We start from the raw sequence: 22,066 nt of genomic DNA, 5'->3' as shown, positions 1-22,066 counted from the left end.
TCATTTCACCTCAGAAAGGTGCCATTGATGCCGGAGGCGGGGCTGGCGTTTCACATTGCCGAGGGCGTTTTCCTTTCTGCTCCGTGGCTCTTTGTTCTGTGGCTGCTCCACCGGCCAGGCCAGCCCCTCCCTCCGCAGCCTGCCTGAAGGGCCTCTCCGGACCAGGCTCCCGCCATTCCCATGCCTCTCCGTTTCCCTCCGAGCGCTGCGGTGGGGGTCAGGGTGCCGGCTGTGCCCGCCGCTCAGAGCACACTCCGTATCCAGCAAACGCCGGCGGTGCCCCAGCACCACCTCGGGCTGAGGGCACCGGGACTGTCCTCCCTGCTGCCGGCTGTCCGTGTGTCTGCGGGCGCGCCTCTCCACACTCGGCGACCTTTGCCCGCTTGGGCCCGCCGGAGTTTGCCCGCGGGTGATGGTTGTGTGGGGGGTCCTGCCCCCGCCCTTGGTGAGGGACATCCTTTATAGGAAGCACCAGCATGGTGTGGGAAGCGGTTGGTAATTATTATACCCATTTGACAGACGAGGAGACTGAGGGTCAGAGAGGTCAAGTCCATCGCTCAGGGTCAGAGAGCTGGCCTGGTCAGGGCTTTCAACTATAGGCTGGGGACTCCAGACCTCATGCCGTTTCTCCTCGCCCGTCTGGAGCATGTGAACTCCGTACGGGACAGGCGTTGGGGTGTTGAGGGCTCCCCTCCCCGGCAGGCTGGGCTGGAGGGAACTCGTGGAGAGACGGTTAGAGGGGCTGCTCTGGGCCTTGGAATCCGGGCGCTGGGCGGCACCCCTCCCTCAGGGTCTCGGTGTGAGATGCCGACTTCCGTTTGGTTGTCTTGTCCTTTACCCCAGGACTCCCCAAACCCGGGGCACGTGGGAAGCCCTTCAGAAGAGAAGGCGACGGAGGAGTCGGTCAGCAGCAAGAAGAAGGAGAAAAAGAAGCACGTGGACGACGTGGAAAGCTCCATCTTGCTCGCCCCCGGGGCGGGGCGGTCCTCGGACGAGCTGGAGGAGGAACCCCCGGGCTTCCACCGAGTCCCCTCCAGGTACGCCGGGGAGACGCACTAGAGAGCGGGGCCTTGAACCCAGCACGTGGCTAGTTTCTGACAGGGCGGGGTTGTGGGGGCGGGGCTGGCAGCAAGGAAACTTCTTAAGATGGTTCTTCCTATCCACACCAAATTCACCTGGCAAGGCAGCCTTTTGCCAGAGTCAGAAACCGATGCCTCAGCCTCCACCCGGGGTCCCACCGGCCCTCCCCGTCACGGGCCCGCTGCCGAGCGGCATGGGGAGGACTGGGGCCGCCTCCTCCCTCCCGGGTCCCCGTGGGCAGAGGCAGTGAGCAGCGGGCAGTGGCGGTGAGCAGCGGGCAGTGGTGGTGAGCAGCGGGCAGTGGTGGTGAGCAGTGGGCGGTGAGCAGCGGGCAGTGGGCGGTGAGCAGCGGGCAGTGGCGGTGAGCAGCGGGCAGTGGCGGTGAGCAGCGGGCAGTGGATGGTGAGCAGCGGGGCAGTGGTGGTGAGCAGTGGGCAGTGAGCAGCGGGCAGTGGCGGTGAGCAGCGGGCAGTGGCAGTGAGCAGCGGGCAGTGGCGGTGAGCAGCGGGCAGTGGTGGTGAGCAGCGGGCAGTGGCAGTGAGCAGCGGGCAGTGGTGGTGAGCAGCAGGCAGTGGCGGTGAGCAGCGGGCAGTGGCGGTGAGCAGCGGGTGGTGAGCAGCGGGCAGTGGTGGTGAGCAGCGGGCAGTGGTGGTGAGCAGCGGGCGGTGAGCAGCGGGCAGTGGCGGTGAGCAGCGGGCAGTGGCGGTGAGCAGTGGGCAGTGGCGGTGAGCAGCGGGCAGTGGTGGTGAGCAGCAGGCAGTGAGCAGCGGGCAGTGGCGGTGAGCAGCGGGTGGTGAGCAGCGGGCAGTGGCAGTGAGCAGCGGGCAGTGGTGGTGAGCAGCGGGCAGTGGCGGTGAGCAGCGGGTGGTGAGCAGCGGGCAGTGGCGGTGAGCAGCGGGTGGTGAGCAGCGGGCAGTGGCGGTGAGCAGCAGGCAGTGGCGGTGAGCAGCGGGCAGTGGCGGTGAGCAGCGGGCAGTGGCGGTGAGCAGCGGGCAGTGGTGGTGAGCAGCGGGTGGTGAGCAGCGGGCAGTGGCGGTGAGCAGCGGGTAATGGTGGTGAGCAGCGGGTGGTGAGCAGCGGGCAGTGGCGGTGAGCAGCGGGTGGTGAGCAGCGGGCAGTGGCGGTGAGCAGCGGGCAGTGGCGGTGAGCAGCGGGTGGTGAGCAGCGGGCAGTGGCGGTGAGCAGCGGGCAGTGGCGGTGAGCAGCGGGTGGTGAGCAGCGGGCAGTGGCGGTGAGCAGTGGCGGTGAGCAGCGGGCAGTGGCGGTGAGCAGCGGGCAGTGGGCGGTGAGCAGCGGGCAGTGGGTGGTGAGCAGCGGGCAGTGGCGGTGAGCAGCGGGTAGTGGTGGTGAGCAGCGGGTAGTGGTGGTGAGCAGCGGGTAATGGTGGTGAGCAGCGGGTAGTGGTGGTGAGCAGCGGGTAGTGGTGGTGAGCAGCGGGTGGTGAGCAGCGGGCAGTGGGTGGTGAGCAGCGGGCAGTGGCGGTGAGCAGCGGGCAGTGGTGGTGAGCAGCGGGCAGTGGCGGTGAGCAGCGGGTGGTGAGCAGCGGGCAGTGGCAGTGAGCAGCGGGCAGTGGCGGTGAGCAGCGGGCAGTGGCGGTGAGCAGCGGGCAGTGGCGGTGAGCAGCGGGTAGTAGTGGTGAGCAGCGGGCAGTGGCGGTGAGCAGCGGGTGGTGAGCAGCGGGCAGTGGCGGTGAGCAGCGGGCAGTGGTGGTGAGCAGCGGGCAGTGGCGGTGAGCAGCGGGTGGTGAGCAGCGGGCAGTGGCGGTGAGCAGCGGGCAGTGGCGGTGAGCAGCGGGTGGTGAGCAGCGGGCAGTGGGTGGTGAGCAGCGGGCAGTGGCGGTGAGCAGCGGGTGGTGAGCAGCGGGCAGTGGCGGTGAGCAGCAGGCAGTGGTGGTGAGCAGCGGGTGGTGAGCAGCGGGCAGTGGCGGTGAGCAGCGGGCAGTGGCAGTGAGCAGTGGGCAGTGGCGGTGAGCAGCGGGCATTGGCGGTGAGCAGTGGGTGGTGAGCAGCGGGCAGTGGCGGTGAGCAGCGGGCAGTGGCGGTGAGCAGCGGGCAGTGGTGGTGAGCAGCAGGCAGTGAGCAGTGGGCAGTGGTGGTGAGCAGCAGGCAGTGAGCAGTGGGCAGTGGCGGTGAGCAGCAGGCAGTGGTGGTGAGCAGCGGGCAGTGGCGGTGAGCAGCGGGCAGTGGGGGTGAGCAGTGGGTGGTGAGCAGCGGGTGGTGAGCAGCGGGCAGTGGCGGTGAGCAGCGGGCAGTGGCGGTGAGCAGTGGGTGGTGAGCAGCGGGTAGTGGTGGTGAGCAGCGGGCAGTGGCGGTGAGCAGTGGGTGGTGAGCAGCGGGTGGTGAGCAGCGGGCAGTGGCGGTGAGCAGCGGGCAGTGGGGGTGAGCAGTGGGTGGTGAGCAGCGGGTGGTGAGCAGCGGGCAGTGGCGGTGAGCAGCGGGCAGTGGCGGTGAGCAGCGGGTAATGGTGGTGAGCAGCGGGTAGTGGTGGTGAGCAGCGGGCAGTGGCGGTGAGCAGCGGGTAATGGTGGTGAGCAGCGGGTAGTGGTGGTGAGCAGCGGGTAATGGTGGTGAGCAGCGGGTAGTGGTGGTGAGCAGCGGGCAGTGGCGGTGAGCAGTGGGCAGTGGCGGTGAGCAGTGGGCAGTGGCGGTGAGCAGCAGGCAGTGGCGGTGAGCAGCGGCGTGGCTGCCCGGGGGGTGTGAGGTGTGAAAAGCAGTGGCCTCGGAGACTCGGCCTCGGGCTGGGCGGCTGGAAGTGGAACTTGGCTGACGTCGGCGCTGAGCCACGTGGGCCGGAGGGACCTTGCGTAGCTGTCACAGGGCGTTTGGACTTCGGTACTGTGGCTTCGCCCGGGAGTTTGGTTCTAAAGAGCTCAGGACGGTTCCGCTATTTCAGGGAGGACCGTGAACTTGGGCTGGTCGGCCCGCGGTGTGCAGCGGGCCTCCAGCCTCACTCCGAGGCCTCCGGTGGGCGGATCTGTCCCGGGGAATGCTTAGCTGCTGACTCCAGGGGCCCCGGCCTCTCCCCAGGCCGCTCCCTGCCCTCCGTGCTCAGCACCTCCCATGGGTCTCCTCCCTGACTCCCTGAGGAGGGCGAGGACTGGGCCTCCCGATGGCGGACGGCGGCTCGCAGCCCTCAGCCCAGGACGCTGCAGACGGGGTCTCGGGCTCAGAGTGGGGCTGCCCTCGCTGCCTGTGAGGGGGGGCCATCCTGGCTGCAAGGGGGGTTGTTGAGGTTTGCATTGGGGTGCTGATCAGCCCAGCCCGGAGAGCCGAGGTGTGGCTGGTTGTGGGACGGGGGCCTGGGGGTGGGGGTGGGGAGGAGTAGCCTACCATGGGAGGATGCTACCACCTTCGGCCCTGACTCCAGAGTCCCTCTTTCCCCGCCTTCCATGACTGCCCAGCAGACACGTGTGTCTTAGTGTGGAGCTGGACATGCTGTGCATGCTGCTGACACTGTAGACGCACGGCCCGACTACAACCTGCCTGATCACAACCCGGGGAGGGTCCGGGGGTCCCTCGCCAGGCCGCTCGGCTCTTCCCGGAGCGAGTTAGTTCTCAGGAACCTGTGGGCGGCCGCCCTGGGCGGTGTCCGCTGGGCTTGCGGACTGCCAAGGTGAGTCACAGCGGGTTCAAGCTCAGCTCTGTTCCCCCAGGGCCTCCCAGCGAGAGAGAGAGAGGGAGGGAGGAGGGAGGGAGAGAGAGAGAGGGAGGGAGAGAGAAGATGGCTCCACCCAGCCTCCAGGGACTGGGACTGGAGGGGACACCTCAGGTGCCAAGAGGAAGCGGGGACTTTAGGCCTCGGAGGCGGGTGGAGGCTGGGATGGCGTGGGGCTGACCTGCGTGTGCGGTGAGCGCTGAGGACTGTGGGATTGGCCCTGGGAGGAAGGCATTGCCGGTGAAGGAACTGCTGGGTGCGCAGCTGGCACACTGCGGCATTGGCACATGTTGTGGCAGCTGAGGGGGAGGGAGGTGGCCGTGGGAAAGGGAGCAGCGGTCTGTATGCTGCGTCCGGAGGTTCCAGCAAAACCCGTGCTGTGGGGGAGACGCGGGGAGAGGGGGAGGGGGCGGACTTCTCTGCAGGAAGAGGCCTGTGGCCTTCATGGCAACGGTTCCACTGCTCTCTGCCCGGAGGGCGGCCCTCCGCTCCTCCTCCATAGCCTTGGGCAGAGCTGCAGCTACGGGAGAGTGTGCCAGGGAAAGCTCGTGCCCCGTGGAGGCGTGTGTGTGCAGGGTGTGCCCGTGGAGGCATGTGTGTGCAGAGGTGTGCCCGTGGAGGCGTGTGCAGAGGTGTGCCTGTGGAGGTGTGTGCAGGGTGTGCCTGTGGAGGTGTGTGCAGGGGTGTGTCCTGTGGAGGTGTGTGCAGGGTGTGCCTGTGGAGGTGTGTGCAGGGTGTGCCTGTGGAGGTGTGTGCAGGGTGTGCCTGTGGAGGTGTGTGCAGGGGTTTGTCCTTGGAGGTGTGTGCAGGGTTTGCCTGTGGAGGTGTGTGCAGGGTGTGCCTGTGGAGGTGTGTGCAGGGGTTTGTCCTTGGAGGTGTGTGCAGGGTTTGCCTGTGGAGGTGTGTGCAGGGTGTGCCTGTGGAGGTGTGTGCAGGGTGTGCCTGTGGAGGTGTGTGCAGGGTGTGCCCGTGGAGGCGTGTGCAGAGGTGTGCCTGTGGAGGTGTGTGCAGGGTGTGCCTGTGGAGGTGTGTGCAGGGGTGTGTCCTGTGGAGGTGTGTGCGGGGTGTGCCTGTGGAGGTGTGTGCAGGGTGTGCCTGTGGAGGTGTGTGCAGGGTGTGCCTGTGGAGGTGTGTGCAGGGGTTTGTCCTTGGAGGTGTGTGCAGGGTTTGCCTGTGGAGGTGTGTGCAGGGTGTGCCTGTGGAGGTGTGTGCAGGGGTTTGTCCTTGGAGGTGTGTGCAGGGTTTGCCTGTGGAGGTGTGTGCAGGGTGTGCCTGTGGAGGTGTGTGCAGGGGTTTGTCCTTGGAGGTGTGTGCAGGGTTTGCCTGTGGAGGTGTGTGCAGGGTGTGTCCTGTGGAGGTGTGTGCAGGGTGTGCCTGTGGAGGTGTGTGCAGGGGTGTGCCTGTGGAGGTGTGTGCAGGGTGTGCCTGTGGAGGTGTGTGCAGGGTGTGCCTATGGAGGTGTGTGCAGGGGTGTGCCTATGGAGGTGTGTGCAGGGGTGTGTCCTGTGGAGGTGTGTGCAGGGTGTGTCTGTGGAGGTGTGTGCAGGGTGTGCCTGTGGAGGTGTGTGCAGGGGTGTGTCCTGTGGAGGTGTGTGCAGGGTGTGCCTGTGGAGGTGTGTGCAGGGGTGTGTCCTGTGGAGGTGTGTGCAGGGTGTGCCTGTGGAGGTGTGTGCAGGGTGTGCCTGTGGAGGTGTGTGCAGGGTGTGCCTGTGGAGGTGTGTGCAGGGGTTTGTCCTTGGAGGTGTGTGCAGGGTTTGCCTGTGGAGGTGTGTGCAGGGTGTGCCTGTGGAGGTGTGTGCAGGGGTTTGTCCTTGGAGGTGTGTGCAGGGTTTGCCTGTGGAGGTGTGTGCAGGGTGTGCCTGTGGAGGTGTGTGCAGGGTGTGCCTGTGGAGGTGTGTGCAGGGGTTTGTCCTTGGAGGTGTGTGCAGGGTTTGCCTGTGGAGGTGTGTGCAGGGTGTGTCCTGTGGAGGTGTGTGCAGGGTGTGCCTGTGGAGGTGTGTGCAGGGTGTGCCTGTGGAGGTGTGTGCAGGGTGTGCCTGTGGAGGTGTGTGCAGGGTGTGCCTATGGAGGTGTGTGCAGGGGTGTGCCTATGGAGGTGTGTGCAGGGGTGTGTCCTGTGGAGGTGTGTGCAGGGTGTGTCTGTGGAGGTGTGTGCAGGGTGTGCCTGTGGAGGTGTGTGCAGGGGTGTGTCCTGTGGAGGTGTGTGCAGGGTGTGCCTGTGGAGGTGTGTGCAGGGTGTGTCCTGTGGAGGTGTGTGCAGGGGTGTGCCTGTGGAGGTGTGTGCAGGGTGTGCCTGTGGAGGTGTGTGCAGGGTTTTGTCCTTGGAGGTGTGTGCAGGGTTTGCCTGTGGAGGTGTGTGCAGGGTGTGCCTGTGGAGGCGTGTGCAGGGTGTGCCTGTGGAGGCGTGTGCAGGGGTGTGTCCTGTGGAGGTGTGTGCAGGGTGTGCCTGTGGAGGTGTGTGCAGGGTGTGCCTGTGGAGATGTGTGCAGGGGTGTGCCTGTGGAGGTGTGTGCAGGGGTGTGTCCTGTGGAGGTGTGTGCAAGGTGTGCCCTGTGGAGGTGTGTGCAAGGTGTGCCTGTGGAGGTGTGTGCAGGGGTGTGCCTATGGAGGTGTGTGCAGGGGTGTGCCTGTGGAGGTGTGTGCAGGGGTGTGCCTATGGAGGTGTGTGCAGGGGTGTGCCTGTGGAGGTGTGTGCAGGAGTGTGCCTGTGGAGGTGTGTGCAGGGTGTGCCTGTGGAGGTGTGTGCAGGGGTTTGTCCTTGGAGGTGTGTGCAGGGTTTGCCTGTGGAGGTGTGTGCAGGGTGTGCCTGTGGAGGTGTGTGCAGGGGTTTGTCCTTGGAGGTGTGTGCAGGGTTTGCCTGTGGAGGTGTGTGCAGGGTGTGCCTGTGGAGGTGTGTGCAGGGTGTGCCTGTGGAGGTGTGTGCAGGGGTGTGCCGTTGGAGGTGTGTGCAGGGTGTGCCTGTGGAGGTGTGTGCAGGGTGTGCCTATGGAGGTGTGTGCAGGGGTGTGCCTATGGAGGTGTGTGCAGGGGTGTGTCCTGTGGAGGTGTGTGCAGGGTGTGTCTGTGGAGGTGTGTGCAGGGTGTGCCTGTGGAGGTGTGTGCAGGGGTGTGTCCTGTGGAGGTGTGTGCAGGGTGTGCCTGTGGAGGTGTGTGCAGGGGTGTGTCCTGTGGAGGTGTGTGCAGGGTGTGTCCTGTGGAGGTGTGTGCAGGGGTGTGCCTGTGGAGGTGTGTGCAGGGTGTGCCTGTGGAGGTGTGTGCAGGGTGTGCCTGTGGAGGTGTGTGCAGGGGTGTGCCCTGTGGAGGTGTGTGCAGGGTGTGCCTGTGGAGGTGTGTGCAGGGGTTTGTCCTTGGAGGTGTGTGCAGGGTTTGCCTGTGGAGGTGTGTGCAGGGTGTGTCCTGTGGAGTTGTGTGCAGGGTGTGCCTGTGGAGGTGTGTGCAGGGTGTGCCTGTGGAGGTGTGTGCAGGGTGTGCCTGTGGAGGTGTGTGCAGGGTGTGCCTGTGGAGGTGTGTGCAGGGGTGTGTCCTGTGGAGGTGTGTGCAGGGTGTGTCCTGTGGAGGTGTGTGCAGAGGTGTGCCTGTGGAGGTGTGTGCAGGGTGTGCCTGTGGAGGTGTGTGCAGAGTGTGCCTGTGGAGGTGTGTGCAGGGTGTGCCTGTGGAGGTGTGTGCGGGGTGTGCCTGTGGAGGTGTGTGCAGGGTGTGCCTGTGGAGGTGTGTGCAGGGGTGTGTCCTTGGAGGTGTGTGCAGGGTGTGCCTGTGGAGGTGTGTGCAGGGTGTGCCTGTGGAGGTGTGTGCAGGGTGTGTCCTGTGGAGGTGTGTGCAGGGTGTGTCCTGTGGAGGTGTGTGCAGGGTGTGCCTGTGGAGGTGTGTGCAGGGATGTGCTCCTGGTGTGACTGAGTGCGGACCGTGGGGCCCTCCTGGGCCGGGCCGGCTCAGCTGCTCGCTTGGTGTGGATGTGCGGAGGTTAAGGCAGGACCTGCCCCCAGGCGACAGCATGGGACTGAGCTCTGGGCATCTCTTCCCAGGATGCTTTTCCACTGGCTCTTGGCTCAGTCACCACCTCTGGCTTCCTATTGGTCAAGGCGGGAAGGCCCGTTGTCCCCAGCCTGCTGGACCTGGTGACCTGTCTCCGTCCACCTCAGGCCCCCTCCCCCTCCCAGCACTCCCCAGCTGGTTTTAGTTGAGGTCCTGGAATGTCCACCCTCACCCAGTTCCTTCAGCTGTGAGGACCCTCTGCTCCTGCCTGCCTCCTGCCATGCTGCTCCCTTGGGTCCATCCCAGCTTCCCTTCCGCTTCCTCCAGGCAGCCCTCTGGGATTCCTCCAGGCTGCCTTTTGCCCGCGGTTCTATGTCTCATGGCCCCTGCTCTTGTCAAAGCAGGTTTCTCTAACCCTCTGTGGAGGAGCATGTTTGCCAGGGGCTGCCATCTGGAGGCCAGCAAGCGCCCTGGGGGGGGGGGCACACCAGCTTTGCCCTGGCACATGGCACCGCCTGGCTGCAGTTGGCATTCGGGAGTGGACGAATAAAGGAAGGACGTGTGCTACAGGCAGTGCCGGCTCCCAGGGAGAGCCGGGCTCGGCGCCTGGCCCAGCGCCCAGCGCGCAGTGGGTGCTGTGCTTGAGGGGAGAACACAGTCAGGGGCGGACCTCGTTAGTCCCCTGGGGATGGCGCTGTCACACACAGCCCGCCTCGATGAAAGTGTGTGGGCACGGGGTGGAGGGAGAGCGGGGACCTCCCTATGAGGACGCACTTTTTGCCAGAAAACCACAAATACGGGAGAGGGCCTGCACCCGGGCCTAGCGCTGTGCCGCTCTCAGGGACACAGCACGGGGGCTCTTTTTCTCCGTGGGCGCACCTGCTGTTCCGTCCCTGTGCGTGACGCCGGCCGGCAAACCAGCACAGGCTTTGGGTGAAGGACAAGGGCTGGGGAGTTCCTTTAGGATCAGATGCCTGGTCTCCGGGCCCCGGGCTGCCACACAGTAGGTCTCCCAGGAGCACACGAGATGACTGTCTGCCGGCCGCGGTGACACCCAGCACCTAGTTTTCCTGCTGAGCAGCCGACAGGCCCCTCTGGCTTGCAGGGCCCTGTTACCCTCCCCCTCCCCTCCCACCCCCCTCCCAGCTCTGTGAAGAGCGGGCGATCCGTTTCAGCGATGAGGAAAACTGACCTTGGGAGGTCGGAGGTCTATCCCACAGCAGCCTCAGAGCCACGGTCAGGAAAGCAGCCTGACCATGAGAAGCGGAGGTCCATCCCTCCGCTCTCCCAGCCGGCGGGTGGACCTGCAGAGGGCGTCCGGCCGGTCCCCCCGGGCTGCTGGGGAGAGGGCGCTTCCTGCTGCGCAGTCCCGTGGCTTCCAGGAACGCGTGCTTGGCCTTCTACGGGGAGAGCTTGCTCACCGTGTCTTCCTGTGGACGAGGGCCCGGTGCCTCTCCATCCACCCCGTATCCATAGTGTGCTTCAGCCGCACGGCATGCTGCGCCAGATGTCTCACCCCCCGGGCGGGGTCCGAGGTCCCGGCTCACCTAATTGGAAGGCAGAGGCGCCGGGAGGTGTGGGAGCCTCGCGGAGCCCGAGGAGCCGCCTGCGGCCCCAATCCTAAACGTGTGTTTGTTTTGTGTGTTTGTTTTTCAGGACTAGCCACAGCGACTCCAGCATTTACATTCGGAGACATACTAATAGGTCTTTGGATTCGGTTAGTATGCGAATTTCTTCTTCCTCTGAGCGCCACTGCTAATCACTTCCTTCCCATCCTTCCTCCTCCCCAGCGCCAGCGGGGATAGAAGGCAAGCACCTCGGAATCTCGTTGTTAAGCACAGCCCAGTGGGATGTCCCGTTGGGGCCGTAAGGGATGTAAATAAAGGATGATTTTAAAGCCCAGAGGTCTCTTTGTGATATAAGACAATGCCCCCAGTGCCCTCCCCCCCGAAAGAGAAGTTCCGTGAGGGGTGCACCAGAAGCGAGGGCCCTGACACTTGCCAGAACGTAGCTCTGGGTGTGTTGGGACCCAAAGCACCACGGTCCACAGCCCTGATTCAGGGGAGGGGGCCACCCGTTGGGATTGGGCGGGGGCAGGGGAGAGGGGGAGTAACGAGGACATGGCTTAGCGCTTGGACTTGGGAGCCAGGTGTTCACAGTACTGAGAGAAGCAGGGCGTGCTCGGCTTTGTGTGTTGAATGTCGTTCTGTTTTCCGCTCCGGAGATTGCGTCTTCACTAACCGGGCTGCGGGCTTTGTCTGTGAATCTCACTGCAGGACCACTCTAGCTTCGTTCAGCTGAGGAATGCTGCCGACCTGGACGACAGGAGGAACCGCATGCTAACCAGGTGGGGGGCTCTCCTCCGAGGGTGGGGGTGTCTCCGAACCCCTCTTCTGTGTTAATGGGGGGTGGCTGCGCGCCAGCGAGGCGTTGTCGGCCCTAAGGCTGAGTCAGAGAGCGTGCCCGGGAACGGACGGGTTCCAGAGAGGATGAGTGGGAGGGAAGCATGATACGAACGCACGGAGCGTGCTGCTGCTGCGCGGAGAGGCAGGCGTGGGCCGTGGGCCCCGGGGAGAGCCGGCGGGAGAGGAAGGCAGGTGACACGGGGGCAGGCCGCCGCGCCTGACGGCACCGTTCCTTCTGTCGCCTCTGCAGGTACAATACTCAGAGGCTCACTGAGCTGATTTTACAGTTCTATGGCATCAGAGCAGACATGAAGCGGGAGTACAAACATGCCAGGATGTCCATGAAAGTATCTGCCCCCTGGAGGACCGGGCTCGGCTGCCCACCGCTGTCCGCTGCCCAGTTAGCACCCAGCGAGCCAGAGGCGCCTCTAGCACCCGGGCAGACTGCTCCCGGGCCTGTTTGAGGCGCCGGCTGCCCCACTTTGTTGATCTTGTTTAATGTTTGCCGCGGATTTGAACGGGCTTGACAGGACTTAGTCATTGGAGTGGAAAGCCTCTGCCTGAACATGACCCCACACCCAGGAGCGCGGTGCCCAGAATCCCACCTCTGGCTCCTCCCCGAGGCCAGGCCCGCTCCCCTCTCCCGCCCTGGCAGGGAAGATGAACTCACATTTTCCGTGAGGCTCCACACGTTCCCCGGGAGACGGCACTCAGCTTTTATGAGGGAGTCACGCGGGAAATTGGAACCTGTGAGGGGGAGACGTGCAGTCAGTTTTCCACATCGTTTTTTTTTTTTTTATTTAAAAAAAAATACATTTCCACTGATTTCAGAGAGGAAGGGAGAGGGAGAGAGACATCCGTGATGAGAAAGAATCCTGGATCATTGGCTGCCTCCGGCACGCCCCCTCCCGGGGACCGAGCCCGCAACCCGGGCCTGTGCTCTGAACAGGAATCCAACGGTGACTTCCTGTTCACAGGTCGATGCTCAACCACCGAGCCACACCAGCAGGCCGTTTTCCATGACTTTTGAACATTTATTACCTTTGCAATAAAGAATATAGTTTAAATTTTCGCTAAAAACAGTTTTGAGAAAGAGAAAGCAACCCTGTCCGTTGTCCGTTTTCTGCAAGTGAATCACTGGGTTCCTAGGACAGTGGTGGGCAAACCGCGGCTCAGTAACCACATGCGGCTCTTTGGCCCCTGAGTGCGGCTCTCCCACAAAATACCACGTGTGGGCGCGCACGTACAGTGCGATTGAAACTTCGTGGCCCGTGCGCAGAAGTCGGTTGTCGGCCTGGGCCAATCTGTTTTGAAGAAGTGGTTCTAATGCCGAGCCACACTCAAGGGGCCAAAGAGCCACACGTGGCTCACGAGCCAAGGTTTGCCGACCACTGTCCTAGGCCAAGGCTGATGTCAGCCCTGCCTAGCCGGGCCTGTCCCTGTGCGGGAGACAGTCAGGATGGAGTAGTGTTTGTTCCCTCAGAACCTCCGGCACAAGCCCCCCAAAATCCCAGTGAGCTTCAAGCAGAGGCTCCCGGCACCCCTTCCAGCCAGATGGTGTCCCCGAGCCCTTTCCTTGGTGAAAATTTGGAACTTCCAGGCTCTATGCACCAGGCAAAAGCTAGAGGTCACTGTAATGCTATCTTCGGGGGTGGGGGGGGGGGGGGGGGAAGAAGAAGAAAAAGAAAGACTAATCTGACCAAAAGCAAATCTAGTCATTATTTTAAAAGCCCCAAGCCACACTTGGTGGTCGTTTCTGGTGATCTGACATCAGGGAATGCTCTGTTCCTTCCGATGACCCAGGACATTCCCTCTGTCCCTAAACACAGGACTGTCCGCGTCCAGCTGTGTGAGGGCCACTGAGCGGAAAGGAAGGTGTCCTGGCCTGGGAGTGAGACCTGGGCCAGAGCCCGGCTCCATCACAGTCATTGTGTGGCCCCGGGCAAGCCCCGTCCCCCGGCGAGCCTCAGTGTGCCCATCTGTGCAATGGGCTAGCAGCTCCTCCCTCTTGGTGCTGTGGACGCCTGGTCCCTAGCATTGCCCGCAGCTCTCCCGCTGGGCCGTGGGGAAGGAGCCGGGGAGCCGGTGGGGCCCGCCGCCCGGGGCCCCTCTTGTGACGGCCGTGTCTCCCTCCTGCAGGAAGGCCAACCACTCGGGCGAAGCCGCGCCGCGGGAGAGCCAGAGCCCACCCAGCGACGCCCTGGCGCAGTTCGTGCAGCAGCCCGACATGATGTACTTCCTCCTCTTCCTCTGGCTGCTGGTGTACTGCCTGCTGCTCTTCCCCCAGCTGGACGTGAACCGGCTCTGAGCGCCGCCAATAAAGACAGAGACCGGACCGGCGGCCTGCGTGCTCCTTCTCGCCCGGCCTGGGCGGCTCCTCCGCGGGCACTGAGGGTCTCCCAGCTGCTCTTCCTCACCATTCCTCCTCCTCCTCTCAGGCCGCGTCCTCGGGGGGCGGGTCCCCCGTGGGCCTGGCTCTGCGTGCCTTGCTCTGTTGGAATCTAGCCATAGCCGGTCTCAGCCTGCCCCACACGGGGTCCTGCGGTCCGGGTGCCTCGAGGTCCGCTCCGCTCCCGATGAGAAAGGGGGTGGGTGCCCCTGGCAGAGCCGCCGCCTCTTCCTGGGGTGGGTGGGGGGTGGAGCACAGGTGCCTGGTGACCGTGCGCCTGTGCGGTCTGGCGGTGGGGGACATGCAGGGAGCACAGCTGCCACTCGCTGTGAGCTGCGGGCACATTTTTTGTCTGTGAGCGGGAAGTGCATTTTAAATTCACTCTGCATTGATTGACCTGGCCGGGGGGGGGGGGGCACCTGGATTTTCAGATCTTTTCCACCATTGGAACCCTTCTTTCAAATGAACTCTTGGGGCGGAGCGAGGGCAGTCTAGATCAGTGGTCGGCAAACTGCGGCTCTCAAGCCACATGGGGCCCTTTGGCCCCTTGAGTTTTTAGCCAAGGCCAGCTTAGGAGTCCCCTAATTAAGTTAATAACAGTGTACCTACCTATAAAGTTTAAGTTTAAAAAATGTGGCTCTCAAAAGAAATTTCAGTCGTTGTGCTGTTGATATTTGGCTCTGTTGACTGATGAGTTTGCCGACCACTGGTCTGGATGATAGATCAAAAGCTGAGTTCTGGCTGACGCGGGGTGCGCCTGGGCCCCTCCCACTTTGCCTGGGCAGCCCCCTGGCTTCCATGGAGGGCTCCCGGGGGTCTGTGCGAACCCCAAGGCCCCATCTGCACTGCGGGAGCCTGGAGAAAGCTGGAGGAGGATGACCGGAGAGGCTGGCCAAGAGCCAGCTCTGCTGGTGGCACCGCTGGGCGTGGTCCGGCAGGTTCCTGCCCCCAACGGCCTGGGCGCACCTGCCTGGCCTTGGTCTCGGCTCAGGCATCCCTCTGTGGTCCTTCGCGACGGGTTTCCTGAAAAGGCCGGCGGTTTGGGAGAGAAGCACCAGCTGCTCCCGCCCTCCAGCTGGGCCCCCTCTGCGCCTGCTTCCTGCAGAGGCAGGTCCCGGGACCGTGTGGCTTCCTCCCCACTGAGCTTAAGTCAGGTGACACTTGGAAACAAGCTGTCTGGTCAGGAGGGCCCCTCAGACAGCATCTGGTCCAGCTGAACCCCGAGAGGCAGAGGGGATTGGCCAAGGTCGCCCGTCCCACCAGGAGCAGACTCGCCAACGCCGCCCAACACCCAACCGAGAGTCACCCCTTTTAGGGAAACTTCTCATTTGAGGAAAGGCCCCCAGGGAAAACGCTGGATATGAAAGGAGGTAGAGAAGCCTGCAGGACAAACCCCAGGGGTCGTGCCCACGAATGTCCTAAAAGGAGAGAGAGTGATTAGATAAAAATGACCTGATTGGACGCAAAACCAGATTTTCCAGGCCAACTTCCAACCGCAGTTCCGTGCTGGGATGTCTCTATTCACTCGAGCCCGCCCCCTCTTCCTGCCGGGGACCCGTGACCCTGACAGGCCCTCATCCAGGAACCACGCGTGCCCCTTTCCCAGCCACGGGCTCGTCTGAGCCGGCAGCGGGGCCCCGGCTGGCGGGGCCACAGGACCCGCAGCCCATCTGCCTCCGGCCGCTCTGACGGGGCCGCCTTCTCCCCGCGCTGACCCCGCCGCCTCAGCCGAAGCCGCGGGAGCTGGGGCCCGTCCGCCCAGAAGGCTCGTGTCCGTGGAAAACGGGCTGGCGATGGGCGCCCGGCGTCCCGGCAGGCTCAGCCATGAGGGCGGTGCCAGGGGTGTGAGAACCCGGAGCGCCACGGCGCCCGCCCCACGCAGATGCTCCGGCGCCCGGGGAAGGGCTGGCTCGGGCGTCAGACCATTTCATGGACGCTTGGACCTTGTTCACGGCTCCTCTCGCCCCTCACGTGTCATGTTGCCCAAAGCCGCCCCCTGGCCGGATGCCGAAACGTCGTTTGGCTCAGGTCGGCAGCCAACTGAGCTCTTTCCTTTTTTAAGGAGAAAACACTTCTCATTTGAGGAGAGGCCCACAAGGGAAACGCTGGCTATAAAAGGTGGCTAGAGATGCCTGCGGGACAAGCCACCCCGGGGGTTTAATGTTGAGAAACAGAATTTACTTTAGACTCTAGTCCAAGGAATCCATGTTCGTAGTTTAAAAAGAAACGCAGGCTGTGAGGCTCCCAGTGGAACCCCACCTCCCCCTCTGGCTCTCTGGAAGTAACGCTTTCGACTCTCCCGTGCTGGCTTTGCGTGTCTGCAGGGCACGCTCCTGCTTCTGCTTTTTAATTAATCTAAAAGCATCGCCTGCTTGCTTGGTGGCAGATGGGGCGCGAGCTCTGCCTTGCCAGGAACCCGGATCATTTTGTTTGCGCATGGCTGTTCCGAGTGGCTGCGTGAGGACTGTTTTTGCTCCTGAACCAAGCAGTGTACTGTGCTTACCTATTACTTCCTGTCCAATTTCCCGTTGATTTGATTTTGTGTGTGTGTGTGTGTAACTTATATATATATGAAGTTACACACACACACACACACACACACACACACGTGTATATATAGATTTCAGAGAGGAAGGGAGAGGGAGAAAGATAAAAACATCAATGATGAGAGAGAATCATGGATCGGATGCCTCCTGCACGCCCCCTACTGGGGATTGAGCCCACAACCTGGGCCTGTGCCCTGACCTGGAATTGAACCGTGACCTCCTGGTTCATAGGTCGATGCTCAACCACTGAGCCATGCCGTCTGGGCTGTAAGTATTTTGATATTTTTGCATAACTTCATTCTGCCTTTCCCCAGTGTGGCTGGGTGCAGAATTGCAGGTGGGAAATGATGCCCTCCTCTTTTCCCCCCCCCCCCCCCCCAAATGTGGTCTGCCTTTGGTTCTGCGGCTGGAGCACGGTCATAGGAACTCTCCGTCAAGCTCAGGCTTTCTCAGACATCCAGGAGGACTCCGGAAACCCTGCCAGAGTCCCGAGACGGGCCCTTTCCTGTCTGCTGGGAGACCTCCCTCGGGGGCCTCTGTGGTCAGCTTCACACCGTCTCTGAGGTGGGAGCGCCTCCTCCACCCGCTTCCCAAGTGTGGGCCCCCCCAAAACCGCTTCCACGCCTGCGCCCTCACCACAGTGCCCGCGGAGGCACGGGGTCAGGTCAGGTGCCTCAGGGGCTGTTCGTAGTGACCCCTCAGGGTGTGACCTGGAAGGCGTCAGTGACGTCCGTTACCTGTGCAGCCTGTCCCTCCCCCTCGTCGCTCCTCCGCCCCTGGCTGGTGCTCTCAGAGCAGGGCGGCGGGCTTTCCTGAGAGAACTGTCTCCCAGCGGCCTGGGCGGAGCACGGTCCCTGTGGGATGGACAGACGGACAGATGGAGAACAGGGCTTCCTGGATGAAGCCATGAGGGTTGGGCTGAGATGGGTCGTAATTTCCCTCTAAGTCTAAAAGTCATGATCTCAGCACCTTTGAAAACACATCAAACAGTCTTGTGATCAGTTCATTCCTTTGCAGCAGCTGCCACTTCTACCCACCCCACAGGTCAGTCTGAGCAAAGTGTGCGGGGAAAGGGCAGCCACAAAACGTTAGTTTTCCTAACTGCCCTGCAAGGCGGAAGCACTTTTAAAGGGAACGCTGCGAGCGTCCGCCCCGGAGAGCCGACTGCTCCGAACCCGGACAAGCTGCCCAGGCCCAGGAACCTGCACCCTGGCCACGGCTGCCCTGCAGCCACACCTGGAACCGTGCACTCACCTCTCTGGCTGGACGTCGGGAGACTTCTTTGGAAAGTCTTAGATTTTCAAAATCTGAACCTTAGCAAGTTTAGTTTATTTTTTATAAAAGCTCAGTGCGTGGCTATTTGCTTAAAATAAATGTACCTCTGTATTGGCGAGCTAATGCCAAAGCTTTAGCATTGCCTCCTGCTCTGTGCTGAGACAGTGCCTGGGAAGGGTGAGGAAATACAGGGCAGTTCACGGTAAAGGGGCAGATGGACGTGGGGCTCTCCTTCCGAGGGCTCCTCCAATGGGGTTTCCTACATCAGCATCAGGGGGCGGTTTCCCAGGGGAATGTCTTTCGCTGTGAGAGGTTCACTGCAGGAATAAGTAGCTTTTACCCACTAGCCCTGCCGCCTCCTCCCACCTTGTTCCCTCCACCCCAGCAGACTCAGGGCATGGGCACAGAAAGGCCTCTGGAGTCAGGGCCTGTGCATGCTGGCACTGGACCCCTTAAAGCCCAAGCCAAAGGCTGGCACCTTGGTGTGGGGGAGGGGCGCCTCCGGACCCCTTTGCCCTGGACACGGCACCTGAGGAAGCCGCCTGCGTCCCTCGCGGTGCTGTGACATCAGCCGAGGAGGGAAGCTGGCAAAATCGCCGTCTGTGCGTGGTCGGGACAAAGGCCTGGGCTTGGGCAGAGGACGTTGTGTTGGGTGGTGGTGGGCGTTGCTCTCTTCCAGGTCAGGAGTGTTTAGCGGGGCTCGTGCTGGGGGTGCCATGCAGGGCGGGTGCCCAGCGCGGTGGGAGGGCTCTCACCGCGGGCTCTCGGGGAGCCGTGGAACACAGAGATGCTGTTTTGCAGTACGGGAGTTATTTTGTCTGTTTAGTGTACACACCGCTGTAGCTTTGTAAAAAGGGATCGTTGTACAAACAATTGTGTGAATGTGCACACTTATTTATTGATGATTGTAAATGAGGATATTAATGATATTTGCCTAATTTATGCCTGTGGGAAATTCACTGGAGTATTTGTGGACTGTTTTCTATTAAGGAATTTTAGGCTTGGTGCTATGATGAAGGGTCTTGTAAAATTCATGTATTCTTCAGGAAATTTTTGAGTATAAATTTCAGGAACCGACACTCGCGTTGATGACTTTTATTTCCATGTGCACTGGTGTGTCTGCCGAGCGGAAATGACACGGTCTTTCCTTCGTCCCAACACAGGGCTGTGGCCAGGGTCAAGGCAAAGCTCACTGGTAAGGAACTGTAGGGACTGTCCCCTCCTTAATGTCCACCTCCCTGAGCTTTGAAGGGAGGCTCCCAGAAGAAACAACAGGAAACACTGGAAGGAGTGGTGGTGGTAGTAATAGTGCAGTAGCAGTACTAGTAGTGGTGGTGGTGGTAACAGTATAGTATCAGCAGTAGTAGTGGTGGTGGTAGTAATAGTGCAGTAGCAGTAACAGCAGTAGTAGTGGTGGTGGTAGTAATAGTGCAGTAACAGCAGTAGTAGTGGTGGTGGTAGTAATAGTGCAGTAGCAGTAACAGCAGTAGTAGTGGTGGGAGTGGTAACAGTATAGTAACAGCAGTAGTAGTGGTGGTGGTAGTAATAGTGCAGTGGCAGTAACAGCAGTAGTAGTGGTGGTGGTGGTAACAGTATAGTAGCAGCACCATAGCGGTGGTGGTGGTAGTAATAGTGCAGTAGCAGTAGCGGCACCAGTAGAGGTAGGCGGGGGTGGTGGTGGCGGTGGTGGTGGTGGCGATGGCGGTGGTGGTGAGCGTGGTAGCAGTCAGCGACAGCAGTGGCAGCAGTGACAGTGGCAGTCACAGTCGCCCTGGAGTTAGACTTCCCGCGTGGGTGCCTGGGCAGGGCGGGTGGGCCGTGGAGGACCTTGTGAGGACCGTGGCCCCCTCGTGTGAGCTGGGACCCACTGGAGAGCCAGCGCGTGCTCACCCTGGTTGCCACGGCTTCATCCCGCTTCAGGCAGGGTGGTCACATGGGAAGGGCTCACATGGGAAGATGGGGTGACCGTCTCTGCCCACTAATTGCCACAGCATCTTGGATTGATGCCAGCTGCCTCCGACAGAAGAACCCACGGAGCAACTGCTTTACCACAACCAAGGTTTGGCTGTGTGTCTCAGGAGCGAGGCCACAAACTCGGTGGTTCCTCAGCGTGGCGTCGGTCCCTCTAAAGCTCCCGCCCACGTGCTGTGCGGGAACGGGAGAGGCGGCGGAGGGGCCGCCCGTGCCTTTGGACTTGCAGAACCACCACACACACCCCACCGTCAGCTCGCTGCCCGAACCGCGTCCCTGACCACAGCTGCTGGCAACCAGTGCCCCACTTAGCTGGCAGGTCGGGCCAGAGGTAGGCAGCTTGTGCATTCAACACTCTTACCAAGGACCTGCTGGGTGTGTAGTCTCAGCTGGGTGTAGACAGGAATGAGATAAAGTCCGTCCTCTGAAGGCACACGTGGGGACGGGGAGCACTGAGTGTGCATGGGGCGGAGCCACCGTTTCCCCAGCGCGCTCAGGCCCTGGACCGGACACCCACTGAGGCTCGTCAAACTGGCCACCGCCCCCTGGGCACCTCCTCCCGCCAGGGAGAGGTCAGGGTTGGGAAGAAACACTTTGCTCATGTGCTGCCCCGGGCGCCCAGGAGCGGGGAGAGAAGGTGACGGGGCCTGGGGTCCACGTGGCTCCCAGATGAGGCCGCGGACCAACCAGGCCGAGAGCGCCCCCTGCACCTGCATGGGCGGCAGGTCCAGGGCCTCGGTGAGTCTCCGCTCTCCCAGCCTCGTTTCTCCCAGTGTGGAGTGGAGCTGACACTGCACGGGCTGAGATTTGGAATGAGCTCCTGTCTTTGAAAATTCCCAGGAAACAATCCAAGCACCGATGTTCATGGTATGATTAGAATTGCATTCTTATCTCTTCGCCTCTTAAAACAGAATCTTAAAACTCCAATTATTGTTTTACAGGACTCAACCCTCTCCTACCCAATATTCCTCATTGCAGATTTATTTATTTATTTGCCACTGCCCTTGTCCTTGAAATGTCCCAACAGCCTTGAATGTTTCTGGGGGTGAGGAACGTCCGGCCTGTGGGCCATATGAGGCCCGCAAAATCCTTGTTCTGGCCCTGCCAAGGCGTTAGAGGTGAGTTCATTAAATGTTAGGCCAAACATAGCAGCTCCTTTTCTATATATCGATCTCAGAGAGGAGGGGAGAGGGAGAAGAGATAAAAACATCCATGATGAGAGCGAATCATTGATCGGCTGCCTGCTGCCTGCTCCCTTCTGGGGACAGAGCCCACAGCCCAGGATTGTGCCCCTTCCAGGAATCAAACTGTGACCTCCTGGTTCACAGCCTCACCGTCCGGACAAAAGCAGGCTAGCTTTTAAGTTGATGATTCTGTGGTCCCACCGCTGTTGGGCGGACAGCGTTTGGCACTGTGGTGCTCTCTGGGGACAGAATCTTGTAATGCAGCCTTTAGGGAGCCATTGTATCTGGGCTCTTTCGTTGAAGTCTTTGTTTTTTAGAGCAATTTTAGGTTCACAGCAAATCTAAGAGAAAAGTATTCAGATTTCCCACATACCCGCTGCCCCAGACCCGCACAGCCCCCCCACCCCACCTGTCCCCCCAACATCTCCACCAGAGCGGGGTGTTTGTTCCAATGATGAACACACACTGGTACATCGGGATCACCCAAAGCCAATAGTTTAGTGGTTTGCGTTGGGGGCTATCTCTGGCTTTCCATGATGTGTATTATTTGTACCAATGGATTTTAACTGCAGTACAATTTTCAGGAGCACTTTTAATGACATTGTCTAACAATTTCAAGCTAACAAGGGTAAGCAGGTCAAGTGGGCCCCATAACTTTTCATATATATTTAAGCAGGAAGTATCATGAAAAACTTGCCAACATGTTAGCAATTTCACATGATCAATGAAATTCCGAGTGGAGCACAGTGAAATGTATAGCTCCATCTACTGTAAATACTTTGAATTGGCTGCCTCTGGGTTTCATACGTTAGGTTTGCTTTCATGATGAGTTTAATTTGGGGATTTTGTACGTGATGCTGTGCGTGAACCACGTTTAGAGCACGTTGCTAGACGCTGAGGGATGTGAACATAATGAACCGGGAGAGGGATGGGATTAACACCAAGGGGGGAAGGACTTTTGGGAAGAGGCGGGAGGTGGGTAGAGAAATGGAAATGCAGAGGCAAGCTGAGGAGAGGCCACGAGGGTCTCATTGACCCTGAGCTGACCAGCCTTTCAAGACCGGGAGAGGTCATGGTCAAAGTGATGGTTCGCCTACAGCCGCTCTGTGCCCAGCACAGGCTGGCGGGCATGCTGACCTGGAGAAGCCTCAAACAGCTACTGCTAGTGAGGAAAAGGGTGCCTAAGTAAAAACCCTGCCCTGTGGTAGATGCTAGGATCAAGGTATTTGCCACGTGCCTTGAGGGTAGAGAGAAGAAAGACATTCAGAGGGGCTGGGGCAGTGGGGCACCAGGTCTCAGCCTGGAAGACCTCACGAGAGAGGAGATAACGCTGAAGAGAGGGAGGATGTCTACGGACTGCTCGGAGGGGTGGAATTCCATCCCGCATCAGGAAACGGGCTGCCTGGTTGCCGCTGAGGCTCAGGGACATGGCAGGGCAAGAAGTTACATAAGCAGCCACCGGCTTCTGCGGGACCTTGAACTCCAGAACTCCTTGAACTCTGCAGACACCTGGGAGCTGTGGGGAGCTCGGAGGCTGGGCGGAAACGGGAGAACAATGAGGATACACAGCAGAGGGTGGACTGCAGCCAC

General features: G+C 61.2%; 1 protein-coding gene across 1 annotated transcript in view; it reads left to right on the top strand.

Annotated features, from left to right (window-relative positions):
* Positions 1 to 13,451, top strand: part of CLMN (calmin) — a 74,795-nt gene extending 61,344 nt beyond the window's left edge. The window contains exons 11-14 of the mRNA XM_045577204.1: positions 844 to 1,037; positions 10,363 to 10,423; positions 10,983 to 11,053; positions 13,251 to 13,451. Coding sequence (XP_045433160.1) covers positions 844 to 1,037; positions 10,363 to 10,423; positions 10,983 to 11,053; positions 13,251 to 13,419 — 495 coding nt within the window. The 3' untranslated portion in view covers positions 13,420 to 13,451. The remainder of the gene's footprint in view (positions 1 to 843; positions 1,038 to 10,362; positions 10,424 to 10,982; positions 11,054 to 13,250) is intronic.
* Positions 13,452 to 22,066: the final 8,615 nt, after the last annotated feature.

This window comes from Pipistrellus kuhlii, unplaced genomic scaffold (genome assembly GCF_014108245.1).
Source record: "Pipistrellus kuhlii isolate mPipKuh1 unplaced genomic scaffold, mPipKuh1.p scaffold_m20_p_85, whole genome shotgun sequence".
Classification (NCBI taxonomy): domain Eukaryota; kingdom Metazoa; phylum Chordata; class Mammalia; order Chiroptera; family Vespertilionidae; genus Pipistrellus; species Pipistrellus kuhlii.
This window is presented reverse-complemented; position numbering and strand designations above follow the sequence as displayed.